Source organism: Danio rerio, chromosome 4, assembly GCF_049306965.1.
Source record: "Danio rerio strain Tuebingen ecotype United States chromosome 4, GRCz12tu, whole genome shotgun sequence".
Lineage (NCBI taxonomy): Eukaryota > Metazoa > Chordata > Actinopteri > Cypriniformes > Danionidae > Danio > Danio rerio.
Genome location: NC_133179.1, coordinates 35,904,598 through 35,923,595, shown reverse-complemented (window position 1 = coordinate 35,923,595; position 18,998 = coordinate 35,904,598). Strand labels below are relative to the sequence as shown.

The 18,998-nt window shown below is 36.7% G+C and overlaps 3 protein-coding genes across 4 annotated transcripts in view; all 3 read left to right on the top strand.

Annotated features, from left to right (window-relative positions):
* zgc:173607 overlaps positions 1-18,998 on the top strand; it is a 791,925-nt gene that overhangs the window by 548,473 nt on the left and 224,454 nt on the right. The window lies entirely within an intron of this gene.
* Positions 407-17,561, top strand: LOC108183928 (uncharacterized). The gene is made up of 3 exons (XM_017355733.4): positions 407-436; positions 1,309-1,457; positions 14,390-17,561. The coding sequence occupies exons 2-3, from the start codon at positions 1,373-1,375 to the stop codon at positions 15,565-15,567; spliced, it is 1,263 nt and encodes a 420-aa protein (XP_017211222.2). The 5' UTR covers positions 407-436; positions 1,309-1,372; the 3' UTR covers positions 15,568-17,561.
* The window catches only part of si:dkey-30f3.2, a 38,297-nt gene continuing 36,854 nt past the window's right edge, over positions 17,556-18,998 (top strand). The window contains exon 1 of one of the 2 annotated variants that reach the window (XM_068220465.2): positions 17,556-18,933. The gene's annotated coding sequence lies outside the window, so the exon portion shown is untranslated. The remainder of the gene's footprint in view (positions 18,934-18,998) is intronic. The other variant, XM_073947883.1, reaches the window with a different exon arrangement.

Sequence of the window (18,998 nt, the reverse complement as noted above, 5' to 3'; positions counted from 1 at the left end):
GCTTTTTTTCCATTTACTGTTGCAGTCATGACAAACCTTTAATGTAAATATTTTAAGACAAAGGTTTAATTTATTAAATAGGATAGTGTCACTTCATTCTAAGTATGTATAAGAAATAGAGTACTAGTTTTAATCAGCTCATTTGTGGCTATTGTTTCTTGCTCTGACTTACCGGATTTATTTTTGTTAATTACTCTCATATAAAGAGAAGTTATTTTGTTTCTGTTCATTGTTTTATTTATTTTAAACAGGACATTTTTATTGTTTTGTTAAATTTTAACTGGGTAACGTGTCCAAACACAGAGAAAACCTATATATAATAAGTCATGACTAAGAGTCAGAGGCAAAAAAAGGTTAAAAAAAGACTTTTATTTTGGCGTGGCTTGTGACGCCGTAAGCCTGCGCCGCTCTCGCTCTGTGATTCAACAGGAGAAAGGTTTGTTTTAAAGCGTTTAGCTTTATGTAAAGCGATTGATTAAAGTTTCAGGTTTTTCATTTAGTGCTATGTACCTGCTTCTGACAATTTTATTTTAACCCTTTATTTAACGTAGGACTATTTAACTCACAGTAATGAGGTTTATTGTTTAAATAAAGATAAGATAAACCTTTTGTTCCTGAGAGGAAATTTGTCTTGGGCAAAAAAGTGCTATAAGCAGACAATAATATAAATAAAACAAACAAAACAATTAAGAACATACCTGAAGAAAGTTTAAGTGAAGTAACAGTAAAGTGTGTAATAAGTGTTATAATGAAGGTTTAATTTATTAAATACCATAATGTCATTCTATTCTAAGTATACATCACTATAAATAAGAAATAGATAGAGGTAAAGTTGGTTTTATATTCGCACATTCGTTCATTAAGAAGTCTCTATATTGTTTACCATGTTACTTAGAATAGGATGCAAGTGTGACTTCTAAACAACATTAACACTGTTTATTTGACTGTGAACAATGTTGTACTTTGATAGTTATTGGCTGCTAATATGATTTCGCTATTTAGAGTTTGCAAAAATTACTTTTATGAAATTATATTATAAAGGGAAAAGTCAGAATGTGTGAATATAAAACCAACCTATCTCTATGAAATTGAGTACTAGTTTTAATCAGCTCATTTGTGGCTATTGTTTCTTGCTCGAGAAAAGTGTGTAATAAGTATTAATGCAATCTTTTACCTGATTTCTTATAGTTAATTACTCTCATATAAAGAAACTGTTGAAGCAAGTGTTGAAGAGAAGTTATTTTGTTTCTGTTCACTGTTTTCTTAATTTTAAACAGAACATTTTATTGTTTTGTTAATTTTAAACAGGATAAAGTGTCCAAACACAGAGAAAACTCCTGCTGAAGCGACTGATCTCCACACTGTTATAAAGATGGCGTTTATTAAAGAGGAGAGTGAAGATGTGAAGATTGAAGAAACATTCACAGTCAAACAGGAAGATCCACAGGAAAAAACAGGTTAGTTTTCATTGTCAAAGACCAACTCAGTCATTTGATTCTCATTCAGATATATTTTAATAATAAGAACACTAAATTAAATCCATCTTGCAGCCCTGAGTGTGCTGCCTAGTTCTCCTAAATTCACATAAGCACTCATTGAAAGACAGGAATGAGTTTCTTTCATCACTTGTTCTCATGTCTTTTGTCATTATTTTATGTATTATTAGTCTCCCATTTTCTCTACCTTCTTAAGGTTATTGCTTTTCTTGTTCCTCTACTGTTTATAAAGCGTCCTTGAGCACTGGCGCTATATAAGATAAATAAAAACAATAAATTAAAAAAGTTTGACTGAGCTGACAATATTTTACCTACAGTATTCTCATAGAAGATATCTGCTATTACAGTGATAGTGTTGGCTTAGTACTTTCCATTTGCAAATGTCACAATAATCACAATTCCAACTTCTTTATGGGTTTAAACTTGTTTCTAGTAGTTGTTAGTTCTCACAGATAGTATCTAGAATTACATCATTATTATAATAACTAATTACAGGGCTAATAACTGGGTCTTTAAATGTCTTAAATTCCAAAATCAAATTTTTAGGCCTTAAAAAGTATATTGTAGGTTAGACACCCCAGTGAGACAATGTGTGTAAGAGTAAAGTAGGAACTAGATTTTCTTTAAAATATACGTTAAAGTTTATTATTAAGCCGTTTGGAGTCGTTTTTAGTCACGGAAATTTACTTCCGCATCTGAAAAATCGCCAGACCGGAAGTCGGATGAGGGACAACGGATCGCGGTGCGCGTTTGGATGCCGAGATAAGATATTCTGAGAGGCTCACACAAACGACAGACCACAGCTATACAATTATAAGCCTGTGGACAGACCAGCAGACAGAACAGCAGAGAAGTGTAATTTAACTCTATTGTGAGAAGAACCGAGCAGGTTTATGGTGAGGCCAGTGTTGGCTTACAGAGAGATATGCATGATAACGAAATCTTTTCTAGCAATAGCAAAGCTAGAATTAATCATCTATAAATATTGATACTTACCAGTAACAGAAACTAATGAGCATTTAACAGAGTTATGCCACATTGACCCTATTTTTAATAGTAGATAAGTGAATACAAAACACAAATAACACAGAACGTCTGGAATAATGCAGAAACATGTAAACAAGGTACTGGAAAATCTTTTTTTATTTTACAAAAGGTTTTCAGAGCTTCTGTATTAAAATAAAAGCAACATCAAATATTAAAAAAATTTAAATAAGTTTTTAAAATATGTGTCTTTTTCTCATTTTTTTCATTGGGTAAACTGTAAAATTATCTCTATCAGATCCCATTTAGGCAACAATCCATAAAAAATACAAGTACAGTTGTTACTGTATAAATTATTTACAAAGATTTGATCAACAGATCTGATCTGCATTTATGGTTAAATAAACTATAACCCTAATTCAAGTTCAGATTCTAATTCAACTCAAGTTCAAGTTTTATTCATATAGCACAAAATCATAGAAAGTGTTAATACCAGCATTTTTACTCTTTATATATGTATAAGTATCTGTGTGAGTGTGTGTATACTGAAAGAAAAATAAATCATCTGACCCATTTAAAAGTAAACCTAAAATTATTTTTCAGTAAGTTGGCCAACGTTTATGTGGGTACCACACCATCATGTCTTTAATGTGTATTAAATTGTGAATGCTGTGTAAAAAGATGCCGACAGCCTCATCCTTGTAAACCCGCTGGAAGGATCTAGAAAGGAGAGCAAATGTAGTGCAAAGTTCTGCATTCTCGTCGAGCCTGTGAAGACCTCCAGGGCCGGCGCGTCCATGGCGGCGTCCGCGACACTACCCTCACCACCCGCGTCCTCAGTTATGTCCGCGCATAGGGCGGCAGAATAGAGAGGCTGGCATCCGCGACACTACCCTCACCACCCGCGTCCTCAGTTATGTCCGCGCATAGGACGGCAGAATAGAGAGGCTGGCGTCCGCGACACTACCCTCACCACCCGCGTCCTCAGTTATGTCCGCGACACCTCCTCAGTTATATCAGTGCATAGGGCGGCGTCCGCGACACCTCACTCACCACCCGCTTCCTCAGTTATACATTTTAAAATTCACCGTATGATTTATAAAATAACATAATACAGAAAACCCAGCCACATTTGCAGACCCTTGGACAGTGAACTGCAAACCATCTCACAAAACTTATACAGTAGACTGTACTGTGTACAGCTCTCATTTTCATCGAGCTGCATCTCCGACTGATCCAGGAGTGTTTTTCGCCGTTCGCGTCAGCTATAAGTCTTATCGAATTCATCCCATTTCACGAACCAAAATAGCGACAGGAAACTTGTGGACTTGATCTGTTGACAGGCTAGAGTTTGTGCAGTTCCCATAAACACAATAATATAGCATGATGATGATAAATTACGCTAAAACTAACAACCATTTCTGCTATTAGCTCCTCTGCCCCACTGTAAACAGCGCGCGTCTGTCAGATAAGTCCCGCTTCTGACATCACCGGGGTGGTTAGAAAAAAAAGCGGAAGTGGGAAAACAGATACATTTTCTTTAAATTTGTGCCCTTGCACTTCATAAAACATTGTAATATGTTTTTTTATGGTATTATAGAGTACTTTCACAAACGAGTTTACCTTTTTTGAAACAGTTTTTTAACCTACAATATGCTTTTTAAATATTTAAATTCTTGTTCACTTATCCATTTCATATCTAAATCTATTTGTAAAGTCTCATCAATTTGTTTTTTGTAAGAGCTAGCCAGATTTAAAACAAGTCTCTTATTAAAAGTCTTATCCTGGAGCATTAGTTTTACTTTCTCAGCGTATACTTTAGTATTCATAATCACAATTCCACCACCTTTATCTGCTCGTTTAATAGTCAACGTTGGATCATTGGTTAATGTGGAAAGAGCGTCTTTTTGTTTTCTAGTTAACTTTTGTTTTTTATATGATGCTTTTTCTGATTCTTGCACATTTTTTCTACATCATTTTCAACAAGTCTACAAAAGGTGTTTACTGAATGATTATGAACTACTGGAGTGAACGTTCTATTAGGTTTAAATTGTTGTGTATATGGGGTTCCATTTATATTTGAATAAAAAAAACTCCTCAATTTTACATTTCTAAAGAATTTAAATAATTCAACGTTGATCATAAAAGGGTCTGATGTATTATATGGCACAAATGATAAACCTTTGCTCAACACTTCAGTTTGTTCAGTGGATAATTCCTTGTCTGATAGATTGAATACAAGATTGTCCAGTTAATTAAAAACATTATGTTCAGGTGAAGTTACCTCCCTAGGTTCTTCTCTATTTCCTTTTGTCCGACTTCCTCTTCTTGTTGCTTTCCTTGACCAATATTGCGCTTGGAACGACGGGGCTGGTCCAAAAAAAACTTTTTTTTGTCTAAATCTTGTATGAGATGATGAAGCATAGGAGTCATCTGATTCAGAAGCACTTGTGTGGTTCATTCTCTGTCGTTGTGGATGGGGCTTCGATCTTTCCGACATCCAAGTGTACACTTTTTGATCTTTATAGTCCATAGTGTCTTTCTTAAATTTGTGAATCTTGAAGTTGAGTAATTCCTTTTTGAAATTCTCAAGTTTCTCCTCCATTTGTTTTTGAAATTCATTTAGTTGTTTCTTGTCAAAAGTTTGATTCATTTTAATCTTATGATTTTCAAACTTTTCAGATAGTAACTTCGTTTCTTTCTTTGTAAAGTCAATAATCAGGAGCACTAGATTCATCGAACAATGGTTGAGAATTTTTACACCATTTTTTGCAGAATTCAACATTATCTCGTCCTATCGTTGATTCTTTCTGGATTCACAGTCCTCGTGGTATTCGACAATTTCTGTAGTACTCACTTAATGTTTGGGCGTGTAGCTCCATTCTGACTTCTTTTTGTCGGAATGCCAACAGTCTTTGTTCCATTTGTTCTAGCGTTTCTTTAGTTGAAATCGTGGACTTAAGTACTTGGCCAGGGAGTAAAATCTTTTCCGCATCATCTGTACTGAATGTGAATGTAGCAGCTTTTTCTTCTGTCATTTTGCTGATCTCTTCGAAAAACATCTTGTTGAACGCTGGCAGCAGGTGTTTGATGAATAACGTGTGTAGAGTTACTGAAGTTTGTCCTGCGCGCTTGCGTTTTTTTTTTAGTTACTTCTTTGGTTTGGTGCGTTAATCTTATCGTTGCTATTATTCAAAAGAAGGTAATGATTCGCACTTAATTGCTTCGTACTGTTTTTATTTTTACTTTTTCTTACATTTTACTGGTGATAACGGACAAACAGATATTTCGGCACAAAGCCTTCCTCAGTGTGTGGCATAATTCTCTAACTCCACCCTTTTATCCCATAGTCAATCACAATGTGTAATTAGTTAGACCGTCACTCTCATTTCATTATCCATGTAAATTGTTAAAAAATATGATGATAATTGATATGCTGTTTTCTTATGTAGTAATGGTTTTTGAATGTAGGTTTTTTCGTATTGTAGGGATTGTATACAGTTTAACCCAAAGAATGACCAGTCTGGTAGATGAAGAAGAGCCGGAGTCAGAGATTTTAAAAAAATAAATTAAGTTTACTGAAGATAGTTTGCAGTTTCATTCGCAGAAGCCAGCTTCAACACTCTCAATGAGTTCCTAGGCCGCTCTGCTTACAGTTTCAACAATCGAACAATTATACTCTTTACACAAGTCCAGAAAGGGTGGGATCCAGGTAGACACAGTTCTCATTGGTTACAACAGAAATAGACAATTCTAAATACATGCGTCAAAGAAACATAGTATCTACTTCCAGATATGGATGGCCTTAATGCGTGCGTCAAAGAAAGCATTGTATCTGTCTCCAGATATGGATGGCGACCTGATGCCTAGAGGTGAGGTCGCCTTAAGTTATTAGGAGCTGATCTCCGACCTGTACAAAGCTAAACCAGGAACACAATAGACACAAAAGACCATCTGTGTGAAAGACTCAAGGATGTTTCTTGTACGTTCAGCTGTGTTATCAGGCTGGTTCAAGACTGTTTCCATCAACAGTCTGCTGCAATATCTTTACTCCACACAGTCTATCTCCACACAGAAAGGAATTACATTAAAATTAATTATACTCAAAAACAGATCAATCAAACAGCTATAATATTATAGGCAATATATCAGGACAATAAAACAGGTGTCTTCTTCTCCTCTGTATTGGACCTCTAGTCATAGGAACAGATAGAGAGAGAGAGAGAGAGAGGTCTCCATGACCTATGACCTGGTCTGTGTGTCTCCTGAAAACAAAGTTAAAATAGACAGGCAAAAAGAGAAACAAGGACACAGAACATTCTTACAGTAAGCAGTTTTAACTTAGTCATAGTTAAAATCAATTCACAGTTAAATACTAAGAAACAGGATGATGAAAAGGATAAACGGTGGTCCATGATGAGACGAATTGGAAAGCAGAAATCCGAATCCTTCAGTCCCCCCTTTTGACCCGAATGGAGTCCAAACTCCACTTCCGGTCAGCCAGTGAGGTCACTAAGGAGAGTGAAAGTAATGACTCATGCTCCCTTAATAAGTTCGCAGAGTTTTCTTCACCCCTTCTTGGACAAGCTGGAACCTAAAAATTCCAGTCCCCAAGCTAAGGGCTCTTTCACTCTCCACCCACAAAAGGAGTTCACGCTTCTCATCATCGGTGGGATTAAGGGTCCTGCAAGCAGAAGTAAATACATACAAAAAACAACAGCGGACTAAAGTCCAGAATGTGAACACAAATGCGCAAGCCCTAAAAGTCCTCCAGAAGTAAACAACTCATAATTTCCATCGATACTTCCTCTGATGCATCTACAACTTGCTCCAACTCTAAATTCAAACATACAGGCTAATTCTAGTGCTCAGAGATCCTCTGATCAGACACAAAAGGTCATCCACTCGACCTAAGCCACTCAGGATTCAAATTCATGACCTGCAAAAACATCTTTATTTTCACCAGTTTTAAAACCTTCATCAGCATGTTCACTAACTTCAAATTAGAATAATGAAGCATTTTTACATTAACACACATTAAACATGCCAACAGCACAATAGTCCAATTCAGCACCATTACCATGTTTAATTATCACCTCGCTGAACTCCATGTCAGTCAAGTCCACTTAAAATATCTTTTCATTCAAATAATGATGTGATTGGAGTGATGCTACACATTCCTCTGTATCATTGATAGGAAGTGTACAAGCACCCTTGTCCTGGCCATAATGAGCCAAATTCACCTTCACAGTTAACAAACTAATATCAAATCCACTCTCTGGAAGCCGGGCTAAATGAATTGAGCCAGACCCTCAGTCACCTCAAAGAGACTAGATATAGATATTACCTGTTACCTAAAGACCAAGAAAGATGTAATGGTTTTTACAAACTATTAATCCAAGTCATTAACATGCAATAAGAGGGATTGTGAATCCATTTCTTTTGTTCCCACGTTTTAGGGGTTTAATAAAATCTTAGTCAAATTCAACAAAGATCAAACTCAAGCATCTTTTAACAGAAATAAGACTAAACCTTATGATTATCTTCTCAACGTGTCATTTGTACCATTTACTTTACTCTGACTAAACCAGTCAACATAATCAGAAGCAAACAGTATGATTTTGTATAAAATTCATTTGATTCTTACTGTCTGGTCAATTAGAATTGCTCACAGGTTAGTTATTTGCTAAAACTTTTGATTATTTGAAAATCTTTCATACCTGTCATTTGACAGTAAAACCTGTTTAAAAGCATTACCAATTGAACAAGAACAGACTGAGTTAACAACTCTTTTACCACATATAATCAAGACTCTTGCTTGGATATGGACTACTAAATTTTCATTTAAAGACAGTCTAAGTTTCTGTAAAACTTGTCAGTATTCACAATAATAATATTAACTTGAGTTGACTTGACTGCTTAAAAATGCTGTTAAAGTTCACGCTGCATTTCTGTTTACTAAAATGTTCATTTTTGCTGCAGCAGTATAAATACTTCTTACTGAATTTAACCATCAGATGCAAACACTTTCATTCAACTTTATCTCTTTGTTCTATACAACATCCAAACGATTATGTTCCTCTACCATTGAGGACACACACACATAGACAGAGTGATTTACTGCAGCATTTGCCTTTAACACAAATGACTTCAACTCAATTCTCTGCTTATTTTTCCTATGCTAGAGTGAGGATGCTTTCTGGACTATTGTGGTTAGTGACTTAGCCAATGTCACTGTTTAAATGCCATCAAGTCTAAAATATTTAACATTAATATTCAGATAGCAAAGAATTAACTGTAATTAACCTTTGAACTTCTCAGTCAATTTAGACATGGGTTTGTAACCTGATATGGATTGCAGTCTTCAATTTCACAGCTAATAAAACTTGTTTTAAAATTATTATTATTCCAGAGAGTAATCTGAATCAGGAAAAGAAGTCATTATTAACGATTGCAAACAGAGCCGGATAACCCATCCATTTAACGCTCATCTCATGGTCTGCATCATCTTTTCATCAGATTAACTCAGCATTATTGACTTCTGCAATGTCTGGCATTTCGCTTATAGAATCTGTAATTATATAACACTCATTCCAGAGGTTAGTGACAATATTCATACAACAGGGACAAATCATTCCCTCAGGACAATAAGCATTATTGTACCATAGATATGAATATTGTGACAGTTCATAACTAAGTTTGCTTTAGGTGTTGAACTCGCACAAATTTATTCTTAAAATTCTCTGTCCAGTTTCAACTGGATTTACATGATCTTTTATCAAGTTTCAAAGTTTCTGTTCATAATCAATGTCTTTTCTGAGACAATCAGCTGGGGCATTTTGTTTTCTTAATATCGTTGCTAAGCAAGTCGATAACAGAAACAAAACACAACTCATGGCTTCACTCAAACAGTCTCTGTCTCTCTGTTTCATGCACATGATTTTTCTATAGTCTTAGACTATAACATTAAAATTATTGCAATTCAGAATCTTTAATCATTCATTAACGTTCCAAATGTCAAAAGTTTGATCTCTTAAAACTCAGTTGGAACTATTTAAAGACTATGAGAATTTCTTGTAATTATTTTACCTTAACTGCTTAATTCCATTCAGCTGTGTTATCCAAACCATCTCACAGCCAGTCCTTATCTTTAGCCAACACCATCTCGAAAATGTCCTTCGTCATGCATAAGGACCTGCATCAGTAAAATACTATGAAAAATCAGACACATCAGTTAAAAATCATCTCAGCTTCACATTCAGGAATTCAGCATTCTTAAAAATCAAACCTTATATATCCAGTGCTGTTAAAGCAGCCAACCACATTGATATTGGTAAAATTTTAAGAAACTGTACTGTCTCCAATGGTTCTTGAAAGCCCATTGCCATTATCTTTTTACCAATCATCTCCTTCAGGGTATCATACCCTGGCATAGTCCATTGATGCTTGTCACAAGGACAGACATGTCCTCAATAAAAGCAGGATTCTCGTGATCAGGTCTGGACGGGGCCACTGAGGCAGATTACTGTAACTTCAAACAGTTCCCCTCTAAGGATGCTTTAGGCCGATAGAGCATCACCCCAGTCCAGCACCATCTTTCACATTAAACATCCCCCTTTTCGGGTAGATGCCCCGGGGTTTACGAGGGGTCCCATGCCTTAGGTTGTTTTCCGCTTTGGCCAAGGGAAAATCTTACCCGTCTTAGGGAACCCCCCTTCGTGCCCACCGGTCAACTGCCACTCACACTGCAAGCTCCTGTGCAGGCTTCCTCCTTGATTCAGAATTTTCTGCAAACTTGGGAAAGTGCAGTCAAGAACCATGAAAGCCATTGAGACTACCTACTAGAATTTAAACATTGAGACAGGTTAATCAAACACTTAAATCAACTGAATATCAAGCTGAGATTATTCAGGGAGTTTAGATATCACCCTGATCCATTCAGTGTCAGGGTCTACTACCTCAGTATAGCCATCAGGCCCTGTATGTGATGGTGGAGACTAAAGATAAGACAAAAGTTACAAACAGTAATAAACCGCTGAAGACAAGACAAGAAATTTCCAAACAGTAATAACAACTGTTCAAATTAATTATCTCTATAGCTCAGCGGGTATATTAGTGTTTTTCAAGATGCTTTAACAAAAGCACTTTCATTCATTCATTTCTCTGTTCACTTAGTCCCTTTATTAATCCGGGGTTGCCACAGCGGAATGAACTGCCAACCTATCCAGCACGTTTTTATGCAGCTGGTGCCCTTTCCAGCCACAACCCATCACTGGGAAAACAAACAAAAGCATTTTGCAATCTCTTATTTGTTAACTTTGATTTTTAATTACTAATACCTCTTTTAGTGCATACAAATTGAAATGTAGAATTTCTGTATTCATTCTAGCATTTCCTTTAAATTGTGATTTCCAACTGAGCACTGTGCTTATCAATTGTTATGGAACAGGCAGATAGCAGCTCTTAGCTGACATCTAAAGAGAGAGAAAGAGAGTTTTGAGCAATCTATAACGAAAATGCATGTTTACTAAATTTAAACATTCATTAAACATAACATTAACCTCAATAACATAATTTCATTGTAATATATTTTTACTAGAGCCCGTCCTAAAACATATAAAACAGAGTTGACATGCATTTTCAAAGTAATGCTGTTACAGTCAACAATAGTTTTAGATCTTTCAGGGGTTAACTGCATCCATCAAAGTATTATTTGAAACCCCCATTTATGTTACATATATATTATTAAAAATATATAAATCCAACCATGAAGCTGCTTGTTTGCACAGACTTACATGGCATATTTTTATTCAGACATGTCTCTGTTACTTTTACAGCCAAAACCAGTCATGTTGAGGGCTAAACCAAGGTAGCAGTGCAGTCACACAGAATCTTATCTTCTAAGACAAAACATAAGCTATTCTTTATTCCCATAATGTTACTGCCAGTTTCTGTGCTTGCGATTTTGCTACTCGACACTCAATATTTAGATTTTAGCTTTTCAATGAAAATTAAATGCCAAAGGAATAATAAAATTTTTTTTTTTTTTCTTAAAATCAGTTCTAAAATCATTTTAAACCTGAGAGCTTAGCTGAGCCATTTACTGCATTCTGCTCTCATCTATTTCTTTTTATATCTGAGTTCAACACCAAAAGCAACAAGAAATTGAGAGGGCACTCTTACCAACAGCGCTTGGCTTCTGCTTGATGAATCTGCAAACCATCCCAAGATGTGCAAACTGTCCAGACCGGTCCAATCCAGTTAGGGTCATAATTTTCTCGGGATTGCTCCTGGTGCATCATTGATCAATCAACCTCACCCTGATATTTCTAGGTATCTTGTCTGACTTTTGTGGCCACTACTATCTAATGGATCTCTATTATAATGTTATATGTTATTTTTATTCAATTATTTCTTTCCCTAATAATCTGACCTACACTATTCTTATGGCATGCCTTTTGTCTGTAATGCAGTTAGATAGCAGTGGTGGAACTCAATTACAATCTCGGGTTAATTTAGTCCACTACTAAATAGAAAACCAGTCCAGGTTTTATGCCCGAGAATGTCCCAAAAGCCTCCTAAACACCCATCAAATGAGTACCCTAACTCCGGGTGAAGGAGAAGGTACACCTCTCAATTACTGTTACACTTATCAGTATCGCTATAGGTGTACCACAAAATGCACCAGCTCGCTAAGGGATTCCACAGCAATCTACCACAAAATTCTGTGAATCCACCGGCGCCTTTCATTTACGTCTAAATGAGAACCAAAAACGTTCCGTTACTACCCACTACTTCACAGACAATCCCTAGTCTTATAATTTTAAATCTTCCTACCTTCATTTTGTTGATTGATCAATGGTGTTACCAGTAAACAAGTGCCCGCATCCTCCACCAAAACTGTAGGGATTGTATACAGTTTAACCCAAAGAATGACCAGTCTGGTAGATGAAGAAGAGCCGGAGTCAGAGATTTTAAAAAAATAAATTAAGTTTACTGAAGATAGTTTGCAGTTTCATTCGCAGAAGCCAGCTTCAACACTCTCAATGAGTTCCTAGGCCGCTCTGCTTACAGTTTCAACAATCGAACAATTATACTCTTTACACAAGTCCAGAAAGGGTGGGATCCAGGTAGACACAGTTCTCATTGGTTACAACAGAAATAGACAATTCTAAATACATGCGTCAAAGAAACATAGTATCTACTTCCAGATATGGATGGCCTTAATGCGTGCGTCAAAGAAAGCATTGTATCTGTCTCCAGATATGGATGGCGACCTGATGCCTAGAGGTGAGGTCGCCTTAAGTTATTAGGAGCTGATCTCCGACCTGTACAAAGCTAAACCAGGAACACAATAGACACAAAAGACCATCTGTGTGAAAGACTCAAGGATGTTTCTTGTACGTTCAGCTGTGTTATCAGGCTGGTTCAAGACTGTTTCCATCAACAGTCTGCTGCAATATCTTTACTCCACACAGTCTATCTCCACACAGAAAGGAATTACATTAAAATTAATTATACTCAAAAACAGATCAATCAAACAGCTATAATATTATAGGCAATATATCAGGACAATAAAACAGGTGTCTTCTTCTCCTCTGTATTGGACCTCTAGTCATAGGAACAGATAGAGAGAGAGAGAGAGAGAGGTCTCCATGACCTATGACCTGGTCTGTGTGTCTCCTGAAAACAAAGTTAAAATAGACAGGCAAAAAGAGAAACAAGGACACAGAACATTCTTACAGTAAGCAGTTTTAACTTAGTCATAGTTAAAATCAATTCACAGTTAAATACTAAGAAACAGGATGATGAAAAGGATAAACAGTGGTCCATGATGAGACGAATTGGAAAGCAGAAATCCGAATCCTTCAGTATGTTTCGCAAATTGTTTTTGAATATGAGGGTAAATGTTTCCTGTATAATTAGTTAAATGGGTAGAGGTAAAGGTAAGACTTGTGATTTTTAATCTTTGGGTAATTGTTAAATGTAGAAAACTTTTAATGTCAACTGTTAGAATTTTATTGTATTGATGTACACCTGATTAATGATAATAGTTGATACACTTTATCTCTGTAGAGTGAGGTCGGAAATGGGAAGATTGTTTGTTTTGTTATTGCTGTGAAGATTATAAGTTATTGTTTGATTAATGGATAATGAAATGAGAGTGACAGTCTAACTAATTGCACATTGTGATTGACTATGGGATAAAAGGGTGGAGTTAGAGAATCATGCCACACACTGTGGAAGGCTTTGTGCCGAAACGTCTGTTTGACCGTTATCACTCATACAATGTAAGAAAAAGTAAAAATAAAAACAGTACAAAGCAATTGAGTGTGAATCATTACCTTCTTTTGAATAATAGCAACGATAAGAATAACGCACCAAACCATAGATGTAACTAAAAAAAAACGCAAGAGCGCAGGACAAACTTCAGTAACTCTAAACATGTATTTCCATTTAAAGCCACAGGCACAAGAAGAGCTTGGTTTTCCTCTGACCCCTAAATTAAATATTCTACAAGGTATATGATCTGATTTTGAGCTGAAACCTCAGACACATTCTGGGAACACCAAAGACTTATTTTACATCTTGTAAAAAATTGGTAATTGTTGGAACCTTTTAAAGGAATAGTTGATGCAGAAATGAAAATAGCCTCACCATTTACTCTCTCTCGTGTGGTTTTAAACCTTTATGTGTTTCTTAATCCTGTTGAACACAAAAGAAGATATTAAAAAAAGAAAAAAAACCCTACTGGCTTACTGTGTTCCACAATAAAGGAAATGTTTAAAACTACCATGATGGAGAGTAAATGGTAAGGTCATTTTCATTTGTGGGTGAAACATCCATTTCTTGCTTATCGCTTTGAGCCTTTATACTAAAGTTAACTTTTTTTTTTTTTTTTTTTTTAGATCTGATGGTGCTGAAAGAAGAGACTCATGGACAGAATGAAATAGATGAGAAACAGCAGTTTATGAAACCCCAAGAAATAATGACTGATGAAAAACCCACACTGACTAAAAAGACTTCATCACACGGAAGACCTCGGAAATCCAAATCTGGGTGTAATTTCAGCTGTAAACAGTGTAGAAAGAGTTTCAGTCAGAAGTCAAAGCTTGATGTTCACATGAGAGTTCACACTAGGGAGCAACCTTACACCTGCGAACAGTGTGGAAAGAGTTTTGGTCAAATACAAGGCTTTAAAGCCCACATGAGAATTCACACTGGAGAGAGGAAGTTCACATGCCAAGAGTGTGGAAAAAGCTTTTATCATGTTGGAAACTTTGCAGCACACATGAGAATTCACACTGGGGAGAAGCCTTTCAGCTGTAAGCAGTGTGGAAAGAGTTTCTGTCATAAGCCAAACCTTGATGTTCACATGAGAGTTCACACAGGGGAGAAACCTTACACCTGCGAACAGTGTGGAAAGAGTTTTGGTCAAAAACAAAGCTTTAATACTCACATGAGAATTCACACTGGAAAGAGGCCGTGCACATGCCAACAGTGTGGAAAAAGCTACTATAATGCAAGAAGCCTTGCAGCACACATGAGAACTCACACTGGAGAGAGGCCTTTTAGCTGTATACTTTGTAGAAAGAGTTTCAGTCTAAAGCTGACCCTGATTGCTCACATGAGAGTTCACACTAGGGAGAAACCTCACACCTGCGAACAGTGTGGAAAGAGTTTTGGTCAAAAACAAGACCTTTACATCCACATGAGGATTCACACTGGAGAGAAACCTTACACATGCACAGAGTGTGGTAAAAGTTTTCCACATATAAGCTCACTCAAACACCACATTAGAACTCACACCGGAGAGAAGCCGTTTACATGTGCTCAGTGTGGAAAGAGCTTCACAACCAAAACTAGCCTCAAGAACCACATGAATGGTCACACTGGAACCATAGTGTTCACATGTGATCAGTGTGGAAAGAGTCTCACACGCAAAGACTACATTAAGAAACACATGAAGATTCACTCAAGAGAGGATCGTTTTAGATGCAGTGAGTGTGGAAAGGGCTTTAAAAGTAAAAGAAGCCTCAACACTCACATGAAGATTCACAATGGAGAGCAGAATCCTCAACATTGAGGCCTTGTCCACACAAACACGGGTATATTCAAAACGGCAGCTTTTTTACGTAGTTTGGCTGTTCATTCAAGTGAAGTTTATTTATAAACTACTTTCGAGAGGATCACATGCTTATGATTATCCACAGCTGGTCCTGCATTAGCTAAAACATGATTCACCAATCAGATGATTCCTGACTCTCTATAGATAATCAGAACACAAAGCTGCGGTCACACTAGACGTTGAGATTGTGAAATTCTGTCGTACGGTGCTGTTAAAAGGGGCGGGATCAAACAAGATTTTTAGAAATTAAAAAAGTGAGCAATTGCTCCATGGTTTAAATTTCTGTCCAGAAAGGTCATGTTTTGATCCTCGATTGGTCTCACGCAGTCAAGTGATGCGATTTCGCAGGTAAGAGTTCACAAAGCTTAAACTTTGCACCTCAGCAACCTGCGAAACTTGACACATGACCCTGTTTCTAGTCTGACGCATTCGCGTGCGTATGAATGGAAGTCTAAGGGAGGAAAAGCCCAGTGTGACCGTAGCTTAACTCTGTTATCCTTGTCTTGCAGAATCCCTCTCCCACCCTTACTCCCCCTCCTTTCTAGATTGGGCAACACGGCAGCCAATGATTAGCCAGTGGTTAGCACTGTTGCCTCACAGTAAGAATGTCTCAGGTTAAAGTCCCTGCTAACCAGTTGACTTTTTGTGCAGAGTTTGGTCATTCTCCCTGTGCTCGCGTGGATTTCCCCTGGTTTTCTCCCACAGTCCAAAAACACACAATCTAAGTAAACTGAACATTAAATTGGCACCATAGTCGAGCTCTTAGTAAACCTTATATCTCCCTTTAGCCGACCCTATATCTGTCATTAGAATAGAAAGAAGTCTGGGGAGTTCATCGAGATCTACCTGAGCTCACACTCCCCTCTCGTCCTGCTTACGGGAGGGAGCATAGGGCTCGAGGATCTTGTGAGTTTAGGTCTCTCTCAGGATAGCATGCCAAACAAGTGTGAACTCTTGAATGCATATCAAGTTACTGATAATGAAACCCTTTGTACACCTGAAAATTTAAACTCAACTAAAGAGGGGTGAAGATTTTGCCAGCTGTTTTGTCGTGTAGATCAGGGGTCACAGCCCAGTACCGGGTTGTGAGAGTTGCTATCGGGCTGCAAGAAGGCAAAATAACTCTATATGTTGATAGATTGTATTGGCTTGTTTCATATGCAACAAGTATCTACTTCTGATAAGATGTGAACCAAATGACCTAGAGGAACTCAGGAGATGTGACCCAACCAAAGCAGTTGGGTAATCTCCAGGGGGGTTTCATCCTTTGTTATATATTAGTGTCTCACAGACTGTATTTTGGTTTAAGTTACTTGAAGACAGAGAAGTTAACATCACTGCTGATGAACTGCACAATTAATTGTCTTCAATAAAGTCTTCTGCCCGTAAGAACTTTGGTCAGCTTACTTATTTTATGTATTAGAGTTATCTATACATTTGCGAGCCACCCAAGAACGCTTAAGCCAAATACAGCAAAACCTGACAATGTGCTTCAACTTATTATGAACCGACAACCATATTTGTGCAGGGTTCCGCACAATTCTTTCATGTTGTCACAACACAAATTAAGTTAACTTAACACTTTTAATAAATTTATGTGGATTGAATATTAAGGCCTAATCTCAATTCTATTTTTGTACCCCTTCCCCTTGGCGCTTACAACTGAGGGTTAAGTTGAAGGGCTTCAAATTTTACCCCTAAGAATTGGGACAGCACTACAGTACCTGCACACGTCATCATATGTCCTCGCGATTTCTTGCTTCATATGAGATCAGACGATCGCGACTGCTGTACTTATTCCAGTTGTGTTATTTTTGGGTATTTATCTTCAGGAAATGACTGAAGGTATATGTTATCATAATGATCTAATGTGGCAATAGGATCGTAACAGTACTGTGCATTTAACACAGTGGCCATACTCATCAATGTAAACACACAACAACAGCATTAACATTATAGCAGACACTGTAAAAAGCTCATTGACAGCCACTTGACTTTTCTGACAGGGTATTTCAGTGTCATCGAGTGTCAGAAATTTGTGGGACTGCTGTACAGGAGTTATGATTAGGGATTAGAGCTGCACAATTAATCTTAAAAAGATTGCGATCTCGATTCGACCCCCTTGACGATCTTAATCCAGCATTTCTACGATTCTGTCACTCATAATTTCAAGTTAAGGAGAGAAAAAAAGGCGGCCGCACAAGTCTTTTCATTGTTTCACATACATTGCTAAGTGACATAGACACTTCCAAATGATGTTAAAAGAGTCACATACTGTATTTATAAGGTATAATTCACCTGAAAATGTCATTCTTGTCTTCATATAATGATGTTTTCGCAGCCGGGAAATCACACGTGATGTGAGCTGCTGACCGTGAGAGCGCGCTCAACTTAATTATAGACGTGCGCACGTCTACTTTAGTGAACAGAACTTGCAAATGTTGTAAGTAACAGGTAATACAGTTGTAAATAATATTCAGTTTGTGGCACAGAGTGATTGTTTGGGAGCAGCGCGAAGTATGAACAAGCACTTTGCAGTCAAAATAAAACCGAAATCGTGCACTTCATTTAAATGATCATATCTCGTTTTAGAGTTATGATTACGACAAGCATTTGATTTGTTTTTTTCTTTCATAGCGAACAGAGTTGTGCATGAAAATAAATCTTTACAGTGTCAGTATAACTACTCTAGCCCACATATTGTTGAATATAATCTAATAATGACAAATGTCTGATTTTACTAGTGAATAAAACTGTCTAATAATGTTGTCAATGACGGATTGCAAGCATAATCAAATCAAATAGAAATACAAGTTCCTCTTAGCAAATCAGAAATCAAGACAATAATTAAAGAAGGTGTTAATAGATTATGGCAAGAGAAATGGGATAAAGATGAGAAAGGCAGACATAGTTACAGTTTTCCAGCTTTATTCAATATATCCTCTTTATTGTTCAGCAGAAAAAAGAGTTAAATATGTTTGGAACAAGTAAAGGATGAGGCTAAATGACAGAATTGTTAGTTTGGGTGATCTATTCCCATCTATCACCAAGTTAAAGTATATAAATTGATGTTAAAATGCCTAAATAATATTAATATCAATAAAAAGATCTGCTATCTACTATTTTCACATTGAGGTAATCTTGTATTGATAATTTCTGGATTTTAATTATGTGTAAGTTGCATAAACTCTATTATTTAGCCACTCACTGTTGTTTTCAAATTACTCGTGTAACTTGTCTTTCAGAATGTTTATGGTTGGTAAAGTCACCTCAGATCACAGTGTTGCAGTAATTCCTGATCTATGGAAAGAAGAATTAGATGAGGTGAGGAGAATTCTACTCTATTTACTATTATATTAAATGCAGTTATGTTATTCAGAACACAGTAT